Raw genomic sequence first — 21,558 nt, forward strand, 5'->3', positions numbered from 1 at the left:
GTAGAGCTGGATGAACACAGCAGGCCAAGCAGCATCAGAGGAGCAGGGAAGCTGACATTTCGGGTCTGGACTCTGAAGAAGGGTCCAGATCTGAAACGTCAGCTTTCCTGCTCCTCTGATGCTGCTTGGCCTGCTGTGTTCATCCAGCTCTACACCTTGTTATCTCAGATCCTCCAGCATTTGCAGTTCCTACTATCTCTGGGAGAATCTTAAGTGTGTTAAACCACAACACAGGGTGCTGGAATCAACATAAACACCAGCCCTAGTGGAAAGAATGTAGAATTTGTGAAAGTTACAGTGAAACGGTCCTGTTTTCTGTCTGCTTCCTAAAAATCTGTACAAACAGTCTGCAGACAAAAAAGCCACTGAATCATTAGTTCAATTGGTCCGAGAGCAGTCACAAACTAGCTCCAAGTCACCAAGCAGCCAAGTAGCGAACAGTAATTCCTTGAACGTGGGAGATCTCAACAATGAGAAGGACTTCCAACCTGTACTAAACTCAAGTTCACCTGAGATACAACTGCCCAGAAGAAATCTGTTTATAAGGAATGTTATAGCCTGCTGAAAAATTTCACTTTACAAAACCCTTACTTCCATCTCAAAGCATCAAAGTAACATAAGAAACTATAGCCTTTCATGAGGGAGAATGGAGGTCATAAATCAAAGATTATGATAGTTATAGTCTGTAAGGCCTGAGCATATTTTCCTGCACATCTGAGGAAGCATTATGATCTAACTCGAAACATTAACTCTGTTTCCCTCTTCATAGATGGCTGCCAAACCTGCTGAGTTTCTCCGATATTTTTGTTCTTATTCAGATACCTATCATCTGCTTTTGTGAAAGCATAAGTTTAGTCAAGTTATTCCTAAGAGTAGAAAAACAAACTTTTTTTGCAAGTTGTAAAATTTGGAAAGTTGAGACAGACTTAGGTGTACTCCAAGAAGGAACACAGGAAGTCAGCATTAAGGTACAACAAACAATTAAGAAGGAAAACAGTATGTTAGCCTTTATTCCAAGTGGACTGGAGTGCAGCAATAAAGAAACCCAGCTACGTTTGTGCAGATATCTGGTGAAATCACACTGTGTACAGTTTAGAACCTAAATTTAAGACGGAATATACTTGCATTAGAGGCAGTACAATGAATATTCATTAAATTGGTCCTTGGGATGAGAGAACAGTCTTAAAATGAGAGCCTGAATAAATTGGGCCTATATTCACTATATATTTAGAAGAATGAGAGGTGAAACATACAAAATTCTCAAACGCTTTGGTACAGTAGATGCTGCTGATCTGTAAATCTAATATAAGGGGCACATACTCAGGGTAAAGGACCTTACTGAAATGATTTAGCACTAAGATGAGAAGAAATTACTGGACTCAAAAGGTTGTGAATTTTTGGAATTCTTCAATTAGAGAGTCATGGATGCTCCATTGATACAGACATTTAAAGTTGGGATAGATAGCTTTGTGGGAATCGAGACTAATGGGGAGTAGGCAGGAAACTGGAATTAAAGCCCAAGATCAGCCATGATCATGTTAAATGGTGGAGCAGGCTAAGGGATCATACAGTTTACTTCTGCTTGCATTTTTTGTGTTCATGCATATCTGAAAACTGTAGTAAATGCCCACAGCTCATTGCAGCATGTGCAAATGATCAGAACACATTGACAGAGATGTGACCACATTGATTTTGCTCCTGATTTTGATGTTACCTTGAAAAAATTCACAAGAGATATAAAAATAATTACTGAGCTTTTCAATGGCAAATGTATGAAACACATTTTGTGTGATTTAATAAACCAGATTTTAAAGTGAGGAGGTAGGTGTGATTTTGCTCTCCCTGGAGGCAGCATGAGGAGAAATATTTAGGCGTATTTGCCCTGGAGAAAAACTTGCCACCGGTCCTCTGCAATTGAGCAAGGAAGTTCCTGTGTGGCTTATTTCATTTGCCCACAGTCAAATCCTTAATGGCCACCCAAAAGTCTTAATTTTCACCTACCCAGTCATATGGGTGGGGGATGACAAAGGTGGCTAGTTTCCAACCGAAAATCCAAAATATTCACCCTGCTGAGTTTGGGGAGTTCAAATTTCCTCAATATGGGGAATTAAGGGATACGGTGAGAACGCGGGTAAGTGGATCTGAGTCCACGAAAGGATCAGCCATGATCTTATTGAGTGGCGGAGCGGGCTTGAAGGGCCAGATGGCCTACTCCTGCTCCTAGTTCTTATGTATGTCTTATGTATGTCAATAAGACCATACGACACAGGAGCAGAAATTAGACTATTCACCCCATCGAGTCTCCTCCACTATTCAATCATGGCTGATAAGTTTCTCAACCCCATTCTCCCGCTTTCTCCCCGTAACCCTTGATCCCCTTGACAATCAAGAACCTATCTATCTCCGCCTTAAATACAGTCAATGACCTGGCCTCCACAGCCTTTTGTGGCAGTGATTTCCGTAGATTCACCACTCTCTGGCTGAAGAAGTTTTTTCTTATCTCTGTTCTAAAAAGTTTTCCATTTACTCTAAGGCTGTGCCCTCTGTCCTAGTCTCTAGTTTGCACTTCAGCCTTCTGAATTTTCTCCCCATTTCGAAAATAGTCCATACCTGTATTCCTCTTACCAAAGTGCATGACTTCACACTTTCCCACGTTGTACTCCATCTACCACTTCTTTGCCCACTCTCCTAATCTGTCCAAATCCTTCTGCAGTCTCTCTGCCTCCTCAATACTACCTGTCCCTCTACCTATCTTTGTATAGTCTGCAAACTTTGCCAAAATGCCCTCAGTTCCTTCATCAAGATCATTAACGTATAAAGTGAAAAGTTGTGGTCCTAACACTAACCCTTGTGGAACACCACTTGTCACCGGCTGCCATCCTGAAAAAGACCCTTTTAACCCCACTCTTTGCTTTCAGCCAGACAGCTAATCTTCTATCCATGCAGCACAAATGAGGTAACACGAGAAAAGCTGCTGAAAGCCTTTGTATCTGAGCCCCTTGACCACCTTCTCCCTGTGACCCTAATCAAAATATCAAGATGATGAAAAAAATACTTAGGTTTTGAGGGGCAGACTTTAGGATATAGAAGCTGCTGGATTAATATTGGTCACTCTTCTGTGGGGGGATATGCACCCTCGCTTGCCTCTCAGCTCTTAATGAGCTCATTGATGAATTCTCTTGTCAGTGGGGATGATGTACTCGTCATTTAACTTCCACTCTTTGACAAGAAAAGGAACAATCTGCCCATTGTCCAGAATTATAAAATAATTCATAAGAAGAACAACATTAGGAACAAAAACACAAATTGCTGGAAAAGCTCAGCAAGTCTGGCAGTATCTGTGAAGAAAATATCAGAGTTAACATTTCGGGTCCGGTGACCTTTCCTCAGAATTGATGGTGGCTGGGAAAATATCAGTTTATATGCAGAAAGTAGGAAGTGGGGTGGGGTAGGGAATAAACAATAGGATAGAGCCTAAAGAGAGATAAGAACAGTTGGGCAAACAATCCAGCTGGGAGGGTGAATAGTTGTTAATGGGGACTGTGAGTGACAAACAACAGCTGATGTGTAATGGCAGGCTATGTGATAACAAGGCCTGGTGTGTGAGGTAGGGGGCTGGGACATGGGAGAGTTTAGGCCTTAAAAGTACTGAACTCGATATTGAGTCCGGAGGGCTGCAGGGTCCCCAAGCGGAAAATGAGATGTTGTTCTTACAGCTTGCGTTGAGCTTCGCTGGAACACTGCAGCAAGCCAGAGACAGAGATGTTGGCCGGGGAACAGGGTGGTGCATTAAAGTGGGAGGCAACAGGTAGTTCAGGGTCTTTTTTGTGAACAGAACGTAAATGTTCTGCGAAACGATCACCCAGTCTACGCTTCATTTCCCCAATGTAGAGGAGACCACACTGTGAGCAGCGAATGCAGTAGACTAGATTCTGGGAAGTGCAGGTGAGGTGTTGCTTCACCTGGAAGGTATGTTTGGGCCCTTGGATAGTAGGGAGGGAAGAGGTAAATGGGCAGGTGCTGCACCTTTGCTGGTTACAGGGGAAGGTGTCATAAGGCTGTGGGGGGGTGTTGGGGGTGAAGGAAGTGTCAACCATGGTGTCCCAGAGGGAACAGTCCCTGCGGAAGGCGGACAAGGGAGGGAAGGAGAATATGTGACTGGTGGTGACACCTCGCTGGAGGTGGCGGAAATGGCGTCCGATGATCTTCTGGATGTGGATGCTGGTGGGATGGTAGGTAAGGACAAGGGAAACCCTATCGCTGTTGCAGGAGAGAAGAGAAGGGAGGAGGGCGGAAGTGCAGGAGATGGGTCAGACCTGGTTGAGGGCCCTGTTGGCAAAGTGCTGGGGAATCCTTTGTTGAGGAAGAAAGTGGACATTTTGGAGGCTCCTTTGTCGAAGATGGCCTCATGACGGAGATGGAGGATCTGGGAGAATAGGATGGAGTCTTTACAGGAAGCAGGGTGGGAGGATGTATAGTCCAGGTAGAACAACATTACTTTGATTTCTAAAATATAAATTACTGTATAGAATAAGTAGATTAATTTAAGGATTTTAGATCTGTACTGACCAAAAGAAATAAAAATGATCATATTAAGGTGATATGAATGAGTGAACTGAACAGGCTGAATCACCTATTCAGCATTACCTGTTCTTGTCTGAAAAATATAAAATGCCGTGGAGATTATCATGGGTGAATTGTAAACTTTTGACTTGTTTTGAATAAAAAGTTGTTATTAGTACTATTATTGATATGAAACTATAAAAAAATTAGTCTTGGAAAGTGAGTTCAAAGTAAGAACAATTTTTATAATTCAAACGCATTGACAAATTACAGTAAAAACCAATAAATTATCAAGTACCTTAATGAAGTCAATGTAGTCATCATACTTTCCTTTTGGGGGCACACAGTAATTCCTACTGGGGGAGAATGAGTACCTTGGGTTCTCTATTAACTCAGGATTGCAAAAGTCTGCCAAAATTGTCATTAGTAGACGTCTGTCCCAGTCATCTGTCACACGACCCCCATAATTACATTCACCAGTAAGATAAGTGATGGCTTCAAATGGAACACTGTCATATTCATTTATGAAGAGCTGTGAACCATACAAACAGAAATATTAAATTACCATGGAGCAAAGCTGGCATGTGTTGTCACTATATCTGGAAAAAATTAGAGACTAAAGAATCTAAGCAGATTTAGGGTACCTAACTCAGCAAATAACTGGCAAATCAGATTAGGATGGACTCTAAATTAAATGAAGTTGCTTAAAGCATAGGAAGTGTACTCTATTATCTTCAATGTCCTCAGGCTAGGGAAAGGAAATTAATCTTGGCTCCTTGTCCAAATTACAGTACAGATCATTATATGAATGGAAGGAAAGAATAGGGCAAGACTGATTTCCAAAAACAAAATGTGTCTGGCCAGAAAAAAATATTATCTTCTAATATGAGAATGTGCATGAACAAGTGCAATTTTTATTTAACCAAATAACTCATTAGTTTTAGGCTCAGAACTTTAAGTAAAATGTTGCTTCTATGTGTGGATTAAAAAAAGGGGCCAGAGTGAGATTGGAGAATGCAAGGTGGGGTTTGAAAAGCAGACACACAGAGAACACAGAACAGTGCAGTACAGGCTCTTTGGTCCCACGATGTTTTGCCGACCTATTATCCAACTCTAAGATCAGACTACCCTGCATACCCTACATTTTACTATCATCCATGTGCCTATCCAAGAGTCACTTAAATGTCTCTAATGTATCTGACTCCACTACCACCACCGGCAGTGCATTCCACGCACCCACCACTCTCTGTGTAGAGAACCTACTTCTGACGTTCCCCTCATACCTTCCTCCAATCACCTTAAAATTATGTCCCCTCCTAATAGTCATTTCTGCCTAAGGAAAAAGTCTCTGGCTATCCACTCTATCTATGCCTCTCATCATCTTATACACCTCTATCAAGTCACTTCTCATCCTTCTTCACTCCAATGAGAAAAGCCTTAGACCCCTCAACTTTTCCTCATAAGACCTGCCCTCCAGTCCAGGCAGCATCCTGGTAAATCTCCTCTGCACCCTCTCTAAAGCTTCCACATTCTTCCTATATTGAGGCGACCAGACAGAAAACAATATTCCAAGTGTGGTCTAACCACGGTTTTATACAGCTGCAACATAACCTCATGGCTCTTAAACTCAATTCTCCTGCCAATGAAAGCCAACACACCATACGCCTCCTTAACAACCCTATCAACTTGGGTGGCAACTTTGAGGGATCTGTGGACGTGGACCCCAAGATCCCTCTGTTCCTCCACACTGCCAAGAATCCTGCCATTAACCCCATATTCTGCATTCAAATTCGACCTTCCAAAATGAATCACTTCACACTTTTCCGGGATGAATTCCATCTGCTACTTCTTCGCCCAGCTCTGCATCCTGTAAATTTCCTGTTGCAACCTACAACAACCCTTCACAGTATCCACAGCTCCACCATCCCTCGTGTCATCGGCAAACTTACTAACCCAACCTTCCACTTCCTCATCCAAGTCATTTATAAAGATCACAAAGAGCAGAAGTCCCAGTACAGATACCTGCGGAACACCACTGGTCACCGAGTTCCAGGCTGAATACTTTCCATCTACTACCACCCTCAGTCTTCTATTGGACAGCTAATTCTGCATCCGGACAGCCAAATTTCCCTGGATCCCATGCCTCTTTACTTTCTGAATGAGCCTACCATGGGGAACCTTATCAAATGCCTTGCTAAAATCCATATACACCACATCCACTGCTCTGCCTTCATCAATGTGTTTTGTCACATCCTCAAAGGATTCAATAAGGCTTGTGAGGCATGATCTGCTCCTCACAAAGCCATGCTGACTATTGACCTGCCCCTCACAAAGCCATGCTGACAATGCCATGCAACAAAAAATTAATGAGCAGAGCAAGCCCTCATTTAAAGTTGTGATTGCATTCATGAAAATCACAATTTTAAGTGTAGCAATTTTAAGTGAAATATTGTTTTTCATAGGAGACTACTGTATATTAAAACTGAAGTTAGGTTCTGTAGGACCTTTCTTATTAGATAAAAACAATAAAATAAAACACCATGCAAATTGAAATACTTTACATTGATAAATTTCTGCATTGGTAAATGAATGAACTTTTAGAATAAAATAAGTTAAAACATATTAAAGATCAATGTGGTTTTCCACTTATAGTACCTCTCATTCATTGTCAACCGTGCTTCTGGAACCAACTGTCCCTAACCCTCCTGGTCACTGCAGATCCTTCCTCTCCTTCGACTTGGGTCTCTCCCCATTCCCACTTCTCCAACTTTCAGCCTCTCCATCTGACTTGTGGGCCCTCTGACCTGCAATGTCTTGCTCTCCCTGACCCTCCAACCTGTGGCCTCTTTCCAACCCATTTTGTGATCTAGATCCAACCGAAGCTGGAGCTCTAGTTTTTTAAAAAGAGCTCCTATTCGCTGGTTCCCTCTCCTGAACCTTGGATATGAGCAAGGGCCCTGGAGATGAGCTACCTGGCAAAAGGCCAGAGCACTTTAATATAGTCATTTATTTGCTCGATTAAAAAGATTCATCATAATTTAGTATAATTAAACAAAAAAAATCAAATTATCATCATTTTACGTAGCTCTTAGGACGGTAATGATATTACACCATTTATGCTTCTTTATATTAAGAGCCACTAAATGGTGAACACAAAATCAAGTCTATGTGCAAGGCAATCATTATCCAGCTTATGAACTGTGTTTTCTTTTTACCTGCAACTGTCTGATACTGATACGCAGGTCGGACTCATTAAATCCATATGGTATATTCCAGCCAAGAGGACCAAACTTCCTCCTCTCCTGGACAATCGCGTGGAAAAAGCAAAGTCCAAAAAGAAGTTTCTCCCAGACCTGATTGAAGGATTGAATCAATTAGAAATAGAAGAAATAAAAATAAAAAATGCAATTGAACAATTTGAACATAAAATTTAACTGTAGCAATTGTACAGCATGAAATCTGAACTGACCATTTCCTTTCCAATGCAGTTATTGAAAAAAGTGGGATCAGAAATAGGATCAGTGAGGTAGGACTGGAGTAGGTTTAATCGGAGACCCGTAGGAGGTTCGTTAGTCATCTTCACACCATTCTGCAATATGGTCACTGGAAACTAGAATAAAAGAAAAATGTCTAAATAAAATGTCACACGAATCTTGTGTAGAATGGGAAATAGAAATCCTTGGTTTGTAAACTGATTATTTTTAGACAATACTGTTGGTATTCAATGTATATTACATATTGGAAAAGAATCATTGTCTCTTATGTAAGTTTCAAAATCATAAAAAGTGTCACTGTCATATCTATGGTTTTATTTTTTAACTGTATTACACTTGAAATTGATATTTGCTGCTTCTTTGCTTCTTGCAAATAGCCACCAAGCCACTCAGTGAAGCCTTCAGAGTTGATCAGTTTCATATTTTTGTTATAATAACAAAACTTAAAGTCTCAGCAGAGAATATATTTTCTGTCATTGCCCTTACTCTAATTAATTTGCCAATGTCATTGTTAGGAAATCAATTAGACTACTTGGAAGTAGCAGTAGTTTGCAGTTGTTATTAATTTCCTCTTCATAGTAGAAGTTGTCAAGACCCCAGAGGACCATACAGCTGCTCTGTCAACAGAGATGACTGGTGGTGAATTTAACCTGAGGGTCACCACATCTCAGGCGAGGAGCAAGGTTGGGAAATCAGGATAATCATGTTAAGCTCAGCCGAACTAAACCTGTGCTGTTGGCATCACTCTATATCGCAAACCAGCTGAACTAACTAAGTCGCCCTTATTGATATAACCATAGCTCTTAGCTTTTGCTTGCTCAGTTTAGATGTAGTGACTACAGTGAGCAGTTGCAATGGTTAGGGTAATACATGACCCTGCTGGGTTTCAGTGAGGGTGCATGTATTATTGGTTTGATGGCTAACCCATCACCATCTAGTTGAACTCCAGTAATATAATATAATAACATTATTGGTATTTATTTTGTTAATGACAGTAGGAAGACACTGAAATTGGCAGCCTCCTCACCATATGTAAATAAATAATTAATGATTAATTAAGCCTGTTATCTTCCTTCCACCCTGTATATGTTACAAAAGCCACTTTTCCACCCTGTCCTTGAGGAGCCAAACACCCCAGCCCCCTGACTAATCTTACATCGCAAACCATAAGGCTTCCTTCATGGGCCTGCTTGCAGTTCCGCCTCGACCCATTATGGAGATTGTTTACTGCAGGAGCTGCTAGCCATTCGGATTGACGAAGCGCCCGAAGGGCTGGAGTACTTCCCAGTAAGGGACAGAGGTCCAACTATCCATCAATTTAGCACCACTCGCATTGTGTTTTGGTTGCAGGGTCAGCCTTTTCTCAGCTTGTTGGCTGGCTACTGACTTTTCTACTTGAGCAGCAAGTTGTCCATCTCCCTGTAATCTTATGCTCAATTTGTCTGACCTGTTCAATTTAGATAGTAAAGCTAAAAAGTAATTATTTCATTGAAAATTCTGCAGAATGGACTCTCAATATCCTTTTCCAAAAGCAGGAATTCGGTAGGGAATGGTATAAAATAACAAAGCTGAATGTTGTACTAATCTATGGGAAAATACCTCACTAAAGCTAAAGGCATCGCTCCGACACAGTACAGAGAAAAAAGTTTGTTTTATTAGAAGGGCCTGGCAGAAACACTTGGCTAAATATGTTTGTGGATCTGCAAAGTATAGGACAGAGAAATACTGTGTTTTGAATTTCCCAGCTAAAACTCTGTGTTCAGATGCATTGCCATTGATGGCGCATTTTTTACTTTCTTAAATGAAGTTCTTGTTATCTACCTAATAAATCTGTGAAGGCCTGACATTCGATATGAATTATATATAACCACAAATATAATAACACATATCCTTCAATATTTTGAACTATAGATAGACTGTACTCTTAAGTCAAGTCACTGAATAAAATACCGGAAGCTAGGAGACTACACTTAATACTTTTATTATCGCAAACATTAACAAAATAAATACCAATAATGTTATTATATTTAATTATATTATAGTTCTTAAAACTTATTTTACACCCAAATAAACCTGGATTAGATAGTGGCTTAGCTGATCAAGGTGTAAGAGATTCTGGTATTGAACATGTCTGCACCAACATTGTTATAATTTAAATATATATTTTTCACTTCAGAGCAATGTTTTGATATTAGAAATATAGAAAAGAAAATTTTTACGTTATCAGCAGTTTTATTATGTCATAGATCACTTGGTAATGTCTTCTTCAGTACCTTAGGTGAAGGGTAACTAGTGAGCCAGAGCCTGAAGTCTGAGTGGCAGGTTTCAGTGCTAAATTCTTCACAAATCTTTTCCAGTGTTGGCATCCAGGATACAGCAAGGTGGCAATTCTGCAGACACACCCAAGTGCCATCAAGCATACCTTCTTTAACCATTTTGGCAGCAATTGGGCCTTGTCCCTGACCAAGTGAGATGGACTGGAATTGACTTCTATCCATGTTTTTATCATTTGCTAATTTTAATAAACCTACAAAGATTTAGACAAAAGTGGAAGGAAATGGATTTTAGTCCCAAAATTTGTTCAAATGCAAAGTAAAGCTGTAAGTTCAGTTTTAGATTCTAACTCATGCAGTGGAAGAGAAGAATGCAGAATAAAGGGAGACTATTATACGATCAAATCCTGTTTAAAGTTGAATACACACACAAAAAAAAAAATTATAAGGAACAACTAAGGTGAAGGAGGCATCATATACCAGGTCTACTCACTTGCCATTGGATCAGCCCCTGGAGAGAGTATAAACAAAAGTGGTATAGTGGCATTGGAATCTGCATAACTCTTCGCTAAATCAAATGGAGGTGGCTCCACAAACCTCTTCCCAAGCTTTTCAATAACAAAATTTGCCACAGCTGGAATGATCTAAAGGAAGGAATAGTTATTTTTAGGAAGATGCCCTAATGATTGTATTAGCACCCCCTTAATTATTAAATATAGTTTGTTTGACAGATAGCTTATATGTTACATTTTCAGCAGATAATTATAAAAGAAAAGAACAGGAAGGCTGAATTTCCTCAAAATTTGGCTGTGTCAATTTCAGGGAGTTTCGTGGAGGGTTACTCTCTGTAAGTTCTATTGAGTTTTATTACACAATTTTATGCTGATCACCTTATTCAGTGATCCATACTCGCACTATCGTGTACTTACCAGCAGTGGAAGTGTTGCTAGTTCTTTCTGGAGTTCCTGTGACCTGTTCCATATTTAAAACGCAGCTGTGCACCAGTTGAAGTGTTGTAAGCCAGGAATTGCCTTTCACAATTGTAATTTGTAAAGAATTGTACCAGGTATGGCTAATAGAGGCAAGTTGGCATCCCACTTTGCTGACAAGCACCTGAAGGTTTCATGAACATGAAGGTGGACAGAAGGACCAGCATCTTTCCTCAAGATTGCCAAAGGAAACAATGGCATCAGAACCTGTCAGCCTGGTCTGAAGCTGCCACACAGCTCAGTGTGATGTCCAGGTCCCAAAGGACTACCCACCAAAGCAGGAAGAAGATTAATGATGTTTTGTGCTTCACAAAAGCAATTGACAACATTCAATGTCTGTAAACTCACACTCACTCTAACTGTGCCAATGCACACACCTCCAATTAAGACCATAATAAATAGGAATAGGAGTAGGCTGCTCGGCCCCTCAAGCGTGCTCTGCCGTTCAATAGGACCATGTCTAATCCAACATTCCCCATGTCCACTTTTCTACCATTTCCCCATCACTCTTGATTCTCCTGCTGATCAAAAATCTAGCTCAACCTTAAATACACACAAGAACTGTGCCCCCACAGCTTTCTGTGGCAAGGAGTTACAAAGACTCTCAAATCCCTGAAATAAGAAGTGCCTCCTCATTTTACGCTTAAAATTGACATCCCTTTATTCTGAGACTATACCCTCTGGTCCTAAACTCTTCCATGAGGAGAAACATCCTCTCAGCATTTACCCTGTTAAGCCACTAAAAAATCCTATATGTTTCAATAAGATCCCCACTCGTTCTTTTAAGTTTCAGAGAGTAGAATCCCAGCCTGTTAATCTTTGCTCATAAGACAATCCTTGCCTACCAGGGATCATCCGAGTGAAAGTTCTCTGAACAGCATCCTCTTTCCTTAAATGAGGGGATCAAAACTGCTCACAGTACTAGAGATGCAGTCTCATCAGCACCTTGAAAATTTGCAGTAAGAATTCCTATTCTTATACTCTAACTCCCTCAAAGAAAGGGCCAACATTCCCTTAGCATACCAGATTACCTGCTGCACCTGCGACCTATCTATCTGTATTTCGTGCACAAGTACCCCAAGTCTCTTTGTGTTGCAGCTTTGTGCAGTTCTGCCCAATTTAAATAATGTTGTTCTTTTGTTCTCCCTTTGAAAATGAAAAACTTTGCATTTTCCCACATTAAACTCCATTTACCAAACTTTTGTCCGCTTACCTAACCTATCAATATCTCTCTGTGAACTGTTTATATCCTGCTCACGCCCTGCCTTCCCACCTAATTTTATACTGTATGCAAATTTGGTTCCAGTACGTTTGCTTCCATCCTTCATGTCATTAACATATATTACAAACAGTTGCGGACCCAGCACTGCTCCCAGTGGAAACACAATGGTCGTGGTCACCAATCTGACAAAGAACCATTATCCCCACTTGCTGTTTTATGCTCATTAGCCCATTCTCTATCCACACCAACATACTACCTCCAACACTGTGGGCTCTCATGACTTAACCTTGTGTGAGATCCCTTGTTGAAAGCCATCTGGAAGTCCAACTAAAACATATCTACTGATTAACCTCTATCCACTTCTGGTTGAAACTTCCTGAAAAATTTGCCACCAAGCCTCATGTTCTACCACTTCCACTGTTGTACAATATCTTCCCTCAACCACTGCCACCTACCACATTGCCCCAAACTACTAACAATGCATGTCCTCTGCACTTCCTATTCATGCACAACAATTCACCACCTTTCTTCCACCTGCACCTAACACTATCGCTGTGCCAACCACTTTCATCTTACTCAATTCCTGCCTTTGACTTATTGCAGGAGCACATGGCCTACAGTTGGGCAGAGATGGCCAATATGGTTGGTGGGATGCCTGACACTAGGGGAGGTTGGGCAAGATGAACGTCTGGTGAAAGTGATGGTGAGCTGCAACTGCTAACTAATCACTCTAACTTCCATGTTGGGAATTACGGCTGTCTAATTTCTCTGTGCTTCTTGGGAAAACTGCACTTAAATGAGGCAAGATTAATGAGGCGTTAATACATGCAAATTGACCCTCACGCCTTACACTGCAAGATTCTCATTTAGCCAGTGAGATGTTATACAGATCAGACTTTTTTTCACAATGCTAAGAATCTCATTTTCCATTCTGTCTGTTTTCTCAGAATTGTCTTGCCATTGCCCATGTGATTCAGAGGCTGAGAAAATTTTGTTCAGTTTAATAGCAAGATGAACCCAGTCTCTCATATGTGTCTAAAAATGTAGTTATTGAAAGTAATTGTTGCCTCTCCCTGATTAAGTAGGCTATGCAATTTGAAGTTGGAACAATTTGATCACAAGTCAAATAACTCTGTACCTGGTAAAACTAAACTGACAAAAGTTATGAACAAAAGCGAAGCTACAATGCATTATTCCACCAACTCTCTTCCAAATAGATTCCATTTTATTTCTTGCAAACAAAATAATCTTTTAACAGAAGACAGTCTATTTGAAAAATGAATCATAAGAATTTCTACAGTGCAGGAAGACGCTATTCAAGTTTGCAATGACCCTTCGAAAAGTATCCCACCCTGTAACCCCACATTTACCATGGCTACCCCATCGAGCCGACACATTCCTAAACACTATGGGCAATTTAGCTAATGGCCAATCCACCTAACCTGCATATCTTTGGACTGTGGGAGGAAACCAGAGCATCCAGACGGTGAATGTGCAAACTCTGCCAGACAGTCACCCAGACTGTCATAAAACATGGAAGACATATAAAACTGCAAAGAGTTTATCTAAAACAACTGTTTGATAGGAAAAGGAAACCAGATTCTTTTGAAGTGCACATCTCAAAGTACAGGAGTAAAATCAGATCTACTTGTATATTCTTCGGGCACTCAGTTCTGCTAGATATAAGTACGACTACCATTGAGCAGCGTTAATTTAGAAGAAATGTGGATTTACCAAATAATTTTGAAAGATAGGTGATTTAATTGAATTTCTGTGAGCAGTTGACTTGTTTTCAAATATCTCGTTTGAATTTATTTCAACAATCTCCAAGTAGCCTTTGACAAGAAATGTGTCATCTTGGCTTAGTTAGTGTGGGGTTTAAGTAAGATACCAAGTTTTTTAACCAACTGAACTTATAGTCAAAATTGAAATTTCACTACACCATTGGAAAAGAATACTATATTGTCAGTGGCAACATCTTTCTAATATAAATTGTTAACCTGAAGCTCCACTTAATTTTTTCCATAATTTTTGAGGTAATTGCAGTACTGAACTAGTAACCAAGAGCTAATAATGGTGAAAATTGACTTTGATTGAAACACAAAATGTTGGGAATGCATTAGCAATTGTGGCATCAATGGAAGGTAAAATCAAATAATTTGAACAACTGGCAGCTGATGCACCACCAGTTGACTTGCAACTCCACTGAAATTCAGTTTAATCCTGTACATGCAATTCCACCATTGCAAATTGAAAAACTGAATTCTATAAACCTGATACATTGTGGACTGGTAACGGAAAAAAGGTCATGAAAATTACATGAGATAACAAGGTGCAGAGCTGGATGAACACAGCAGGCCAAGCAGCGTCAGAGGAGCAGGAAAGCTGATGTTTCGGGCCTAGACCCTTCTTCAGAAAAAATCTTCTTCAGAAAGTTACATGATTATCACAAGATTCGGATTGTTTAAGTACTTCTGGATCGTGAAACTGCCACCACTGTCCATACGGCTGTCACAGAGTCATAGAGACCCTTAATTCCCTTTGGCAATCAGGAACTAGAAATAAATGCGGACTTGTTATTTTTGACTATGTCCAAAGGAAAAGGAAAGTGGATATTAAAGATTCCATACAACTAAACCAGAAGGTACAGTCAAAATTCCTTATCTAGTACTGCCAAAAAGAAGTTTATGCAATTATTAATTTTGGTGCAAAGTAACTGCCATTGCTCATCTAATTTCAAAGTAATTTATTATTTGGAGATGTTTTGAGTGGTGCAGGTGCATATAAGTGAGAACTCTTACGTTGTTAAATGAAAGACAGTAGAATACAACAGAAAAGAAATGTAGCAGTTAAAAAAGTTGAAGCAGTTAATAAGTAATATAAAAATCTAAGAATGCATTTTATTATTGGAAATTGAGGACTTATTTCTCTTTACCTTATCTGGCCTAAGTGCTCTGAGAACAATCATCTTCTGAAGTTCATTGATTTTTTGATCCCATGGGTGTGGTAAAGAAACAATGTGTGGGTCTTTACTTTCATAAATCTTGTGCCATTCTCCAGAAGTCTTTGAAAAATGATCCCTAATTGGAAAATGGGAAAACTGTTAAACTTTCAGTTTTTACATCTTGCATCAGAATGTAACTGCTTTGTCACTGCTCATGTAAAATAAGAATCAATCCTTTTGCAAAGCCAATGACATTTTAGGGTTTTTTTGAACTTTACATTCATATGAATTTGAAACTAACAAATGTCTGCAACTCCGTGTGGAGCCGGAGGAACACAGCAGGCCAGGCAGCATCAGAGGAGCAGGAAAGTTGACATTTTGGGTTGGGATCTTTCTTCAGAAATGGGGAGGGGTAAGGGAGCTGGCAAATATATAGAGAGAGGAGGAGTGGGGCTGTGCAAGGTAGGTGGGATGATGATAGGTGAGTGCAGGTAAGGAGTGATAGGGATTGGTCAGTAGGTAGGGTGCGATGAATAAGTGGGAGACAAGATGAACGGGTTTTGTCAGGTCAAGGAGGTGGGGATGAGAGGGACGGTTGGACATGGGATGAGGCTAGGGGAGATTTTAAAACTGGTGAATCTTTAGGCCATCGGACTGTAGGGTCCCAAGGTGGAATATGAGGTGTTGCTCCTCTAGTTTTCGTGTGGCGTCATTGTGGCACTGAAGGAGGCTCAGGATGGACATGTCACCCAGGGAGTGGGAGGGGCAGTTAAAATGGTTGGCGACTGGAAGATGTCATTTGTCGTATACAGAGAGCAAATGCTCAATGAAACGGTCTCCCTCCCACCAAGATGTGAGTGACACTGTGCTTCACCAAACCATAGTAAAACTTTATCCACTTTACAAGGAATTCCAATTCTTCACTTTCAAAGATCTAGCTTCACAACTCCCTCACAATCTGTTCTGTCATGGACTGTTTCTCCCTGGATTTATGAGACTTGCACTCTGACACCTATTCACACACACATTTCCAGCTCTTTTGTAGACAGCTAGCTTCACGAAACTGACAGTACTCTTGGGTTTCTCCAAGCTCCAGTATTTCTCAGCTGAACCATGCAAATATTACTTATGGGCTTCCTTCATCACTACTGTCAATTGACCTGAATAACTGATGGCTTTCAGAGCTTCTTTGAGCCTCAAATCTTAGTTGTGGCTCCTATGACTTTGCCGAGATCTGACTATCTCAAGCCTGCAGCAACTGCAAAGTTTTAATAAGAAGCCTTTTGTCCGGCTGCAGAATATTCCCACTCACTTGTGCTTCCCTTGCTTCCGCTACATGGGTCCCATGGCTATAATTTCACACCACTAAGACCTTGCAGGTACAGTCCTGTTTGCAGTTGCCTAAAATAGAGAACTTGGAATGCTGGACCAAACACACATCCTGTCCCACTTTGTGCTTGCACCAGAACTGCCTGGGAATTGTACTCCTGGTCCTTCACCCAAAGGCAGCAAGTTCAGGCGTCTTAACATTAGTCACATAATCCTCTCTGTTACCTTAACACAAACCTCCAGCATGTTATTTAAACTGAACTGTTCTTCATAAATCTATGTTGACTTTTTTAATTAACTTGTATTTGTCAAAATTATGGTTAATTACTTTCTGAATTGTTGATTCAACAAGTTTCTTCACTAATGAGGTTAAATGGTATTTTCTGGACTTTGTTTAATATTTTGTTGGTTCTGTGCATTATAATTCTGATTAAACATTCTTTTCAACCAGTCTACAGACACTTAAGTTCCATTTCCACTTTATCCTTAATTGATCCAACATCACTGATGAAGGAAGTTTATTCTTATTTGTCCATTATAGAAGCAGTAAGAAGCAAGTACAGAAGCAAGTACCTTATACTTGTCATGATTTTGAAAGCAAAGAGGACAATAAGAAAATCTGTAAAAGTCACAGAAAATATAGAAGCAGAACATGCAGACGACAAGCAAAATTTGAGGAAGAAAGAAAGAATGAAAAAAATGATAGAGAGAAAGTCAGTTACGTGAATAGAAAAACACAGACATCACTATTGCCCATAACACTACCCTATGAGATCAGCTAGTTTGGCAATTTTAAAATTTATTTTATGTGATCTCAACAGGGAGTCTGCAGATCCTTAGGTTTCAATGTGTCAGCCAAAAAGAATGAAAATTATAGTAGAAGAATCAAAATCATAGTTGCCACAAGCAATAATTGAAATGCATTGTCAATCAGGGATGTCACTCCTAATGAAAGTGAAACACAGCTGGATCGTTCCTTGATTGTATAGGGTTTGATTGAAGCGTGGAGAGAGAAAAATAATGAAGCTAGTAAATGCATGAATAGCAAAGACCGTTGGTGTTTGGTTTATTCAGGAATCGCTAGAGTCAGGGAGGGTCTCAGCAGACTGGAAAATTGCTAACATGATACCCCTGTTTAAAAAGGGAGTAAGGCAAAAGTCAGAAAACTACAGGCCAATTAGTCTAATCTCAGTCGTGTGTAAGATTTTGGAGTCCATTGTGAAGGATGAGATTTCTGAATACTTGGAAGTGTATAGTAAAATAGGGCAAAGTCAGCATGGTTTCATCAAGGAAAGGTCATGCCTGATGAATCTTCTATAATTCTTTGAGGAAGTAACGAGCACTTTAGACCAAGGAGAGCCAATGGATGTTATCTACCTGGACTTCCTGAAGGCCTTTGACAAGGTGCGGAACAGGAGGCTACTGAGTAAGATAAGGGCCCATGGTGTTAGAGGCAAGGTGCTAGCATGGATAGAAGATTAGCTGGCTGGCCAAAGGCTGAGAGTGGGGTTAAACGGGTCTTTCTCAAGATGGCAGGTGGTGACAAGTGGTGTTCTACAAGGATCAGTGTTGGGACCACAACTTTTCACTTTATACATTAATGATCTAGATAATGGAACTGAGGGCATTCTGGCTAAGTTTGCAGAAAATACAAAGATAGGTAGAGGAACAGGTAGTATTGACAAGGCAGGAAGGCTGCAAAAGGATTTGGACAGGTTAGGAGAATAGACAAAGAAGTGGCAGATGGAGTACAACGTGGGAAAGTGTGAGGTCATGCACTTTGGTAAGAAGAATAGAGGCATGGACTATTTCCTAAATGGGGAGAAAATTCAGAAATTTGAAGTGCAAAGAGACATAGGAGTTCTAATCCAGGATTCTCTCAAGGTAAATTTGCAGGTTGAGTCGGTAGTTAGGAAGGCAAATGCAATGTTCGCATTTATTTTGAGAGGACTTGAATATAAAAGCAGGGATGTACTTCTGAGGTTCTATAAGGCACTGGTCAGGCAACATTTGGAGTATAGTTTGCATTTTTGGGCTTCATATCTCAGGAAGGATGTACTGGCCCTGGAGCGGGTTCAGAGGAGGTTCACAAGAATCGTCCCAGGAATGAAAAGCTTAACTTATGAGGAATGTTTCAGGACTCTGGGACTATACTCAATGGAGTTTAGAAGGATGAGAGGGGGATCTAATTGAAACTTACAGAATACTAAATGGCCTGGATAGACTGGATGTTGGGAAGATGTTTCCATTGGTAGGAGAGACTAAGACCTGAAGGCTCAGCCTTAGAATAAAGGGAAGACCTTTTAGAACAGAGATAAGGAGAAACTTCTTCAACCAGAGAGTGCTGAATCTATGGAACTTACTGATTCAGAAGGCTGTAGAGGCCATGTCATTGAGTATATTTAAGATAGAGATGGATAGGTTCTTGATTGTCAAGGGAATCAAGGGTTACGCGGAGAAAACGGGAGCATGGAGTTGAGAAATTTATGAGCCATGATTGAATGGTGGAACAGACCTGATGAGCTGAATGGCCTAATTTCCGCTGCTATGTCTTATGCTCTTATGATCATATGGTTGTAGCATGCAGAGTGGGATCTCGAAGGAAGGGAAGAAGGGTACAGTAAATCTTGTATGTATATGTTTTGATTTTTAACTTCCATAAATGAATTTATAAGAGTGTATTCTGATCTCTGTAGAGGCTTATAACTTTTAAAAAGAGATTTAAACTTACTGTTAACAATTGAAATGATGACATAACAAGATTTCACTTCTTATAAGTTTCACAGTAACAAAAAGCTTAAAGTACTATTACTAAACAGTAACATTGCAGGAAAAATGTGTTTTAAACTAAAGAACAGAAAGTTTAACACAAGCCAAAAAATACACTTCAAAAGAACACTTTCCACCCTGAAATACAGAAGGCAAACAACCAGGGCGAATATGGGATTTGAACCCAGGATGTCTCACATGCCAGTACAGTACAAGCCCCAAAGCAGGAATCATACCCCTTGACCAATGAGCCTTTGACTTATTTATATACTGTATGCATTTTTAAAATAAAATGCTTGATTAAGGTTCACAAAGCATACATTTCTCCATAATGTGAAGAAAAGGGTGAACCTCAGATATAGAAGGGGAAAGATTGGGTGACAGCAGTTAAGTTGTAATAAATAATAATAAATACATCTTCAATTGTATAACTTCTTTACAAAGGAAAAAAATCTTGTGTTAATTTTTGGAATGATTTTTGAAATGTTTATAACATGATGAGGGGCCTAAGAACCACAAATTTTCATGAAAAATTATTCGAGTTTTGATTTTAAAAGTCATTTCCTTGCACTTTTAATCTGATTATAATATGATTATTTAAAACCAGTGAGACAGAATAACAACCAGCCTGTAACTATGTTGGCAGACTGGCAAAAATCTAACAATTACCTTAGTCCTTGTAAGCTTGGTAGATCACTTGCACGACAGATTTCATCCCAGCTCTTGTCTTGCAGCCAAGATGGATCAGGGTTTGGTAATTTGTTCTGCAGTCCTACTCCCCCTGTTAGCAGGAACATAAATTCGTGATAGTTGATGTCGTGTCTTGCCCTGGATAAAAAGATGGAAAATAATTGATTAATTTAAGCAATTCAAAGGTTACTTGAGAATTTAAAGTGAAAGATTTCCTTCCTTCATTTCAATATGCTAAGGACAGAACAGAAAACATAATGATAAAGGTTATCTAAAATGGCAAATTTACCTCTTCAGCTTGCAGCTTACTGTCTGGTAAATTTCAGTTCATAATGAACATTGCTGAGGCCTGGGATGCTGGTAGGAATTTCAGACCATCATTATGCTGCCAGCAAGAGTACAATTCAGGCTTCAGGGGTCTTGTGGCACAGTGGTGGTGTCCCTACCTCTGGTCCAGAAGGCCTGGGCTCAGGTCCCATCTGCTTCAGAGGTGTGTCATAACAAGTTTGAATAGTTAATTAAAAATACATCTGTAATTCAGGATCCAGGGGAACAGTGCCAACTGAAACATGAGACTTCCATCTCATTGGACAGTAGTATTTCCAGGCACCAATACCCTATTATAGGACATAGGAGTTAACACCAGCTACTTAGCATAGGTCCAAAGGTGCAATGAGCTGCAAAACCTTTTCATACTCAAACTTCCAAAAGTAGAAGGTCACACCAGTACCCTAAACCTTGTAACATAAGGACAGCCAACCGACACTCAAAATTGACCCTTGGGTTGCAACTAGAATAATAGGAATTAAAACATATTAAATCACCCATGTTGTAGGAAACAAACAGGATTCCTTGTCCATGTTTTGAAGTTACTTTCAATACAGATGCAGTATTATTGTACTCTAATGTATACTTACTTCATACTTTGAAATTTATGCAAAATACAACCAAACAGGAAACAATGCACATGCATTGTGTTTGGGTTTCACTCCTGTTTTCAGAAAGCATTTGCCAATCTAGTCCAATGTGATGTAATAAGATGATTAAGGATGGATACTAATTAAGGGAGAAGGACTAACGTGACAAAACGAGCCTGAAAAGAACGCACATTACAATGACAATTACAATCATTAGATCACTGTAAGTACTTAAAGAAGAGGTAGGTAAATTTTTGAAATATCAATGAGTTGAGGTCTATGGGCAGCTGGCACAAAAAAGGACTTAAGGCCTGGGGAGATCAGGCTTGATCTTATTGAATGGCAGGCAAGCTTGAGGAGCTGAATGC

General features: G+C 40.0%; 1 protein-coding gene across 1 annotated transcript in view; it reads right to left on the reverse strand.

Moving 5' to 3' along the window:
- dnah12 (dynein, axonemal, heavy chain 12) overlaps positions 1–21,558 on the reverse strand; it is a 265,038-nt gene that overhangs the window by 12,423 nt on the left and 231,057 nt on the right. Inside the window, exons 58-64 of the mRNA XM_048606726.1 lie at positions 20,253–20,411; positions 15,477–15,621; positions 10,824–10,974; positions 10,331–10,584; positions 8,033–8,173; positions 7,779–7,916; positions 4,862–5,095 (exon numbers count right to left, since the gene is read on the reverse strand). Of these exons, the coding sequence (XP_048462683.1) occupies positions 4,862–5,095; positions 7,779–7,916; positions 8,033–8,173; positions 10,331–10,584; positions 10,824–10,974; positions 15,477–15,621; positions 20,253–20,411 (1,222 nt within the window). The remainder of the gene's footprint in view (positions 1–4,861; positions 5,096–7,778; positions 7,917–8,032; positions 8,174–10,330; positions 10,585–10,823; positions 10,975–15,476; positions 15,622–20,252; positions 20,412–21,558) is intronic.

This window comes from Rhincodon typus, chromosome 16 (assembly GCF_021869965.1).
Source record: "Rhincodon typus isolate 14 chromosome 16, sRhiTyp1.1, whole genome shotgun sequence".
Taxonomy (NCBI): Eukaryota; Metazoa; Chordata; class Chondrichthyes; order Orectolobiformes; family Rhincodontidae; genus Rhincodon; species Rhincodon typus.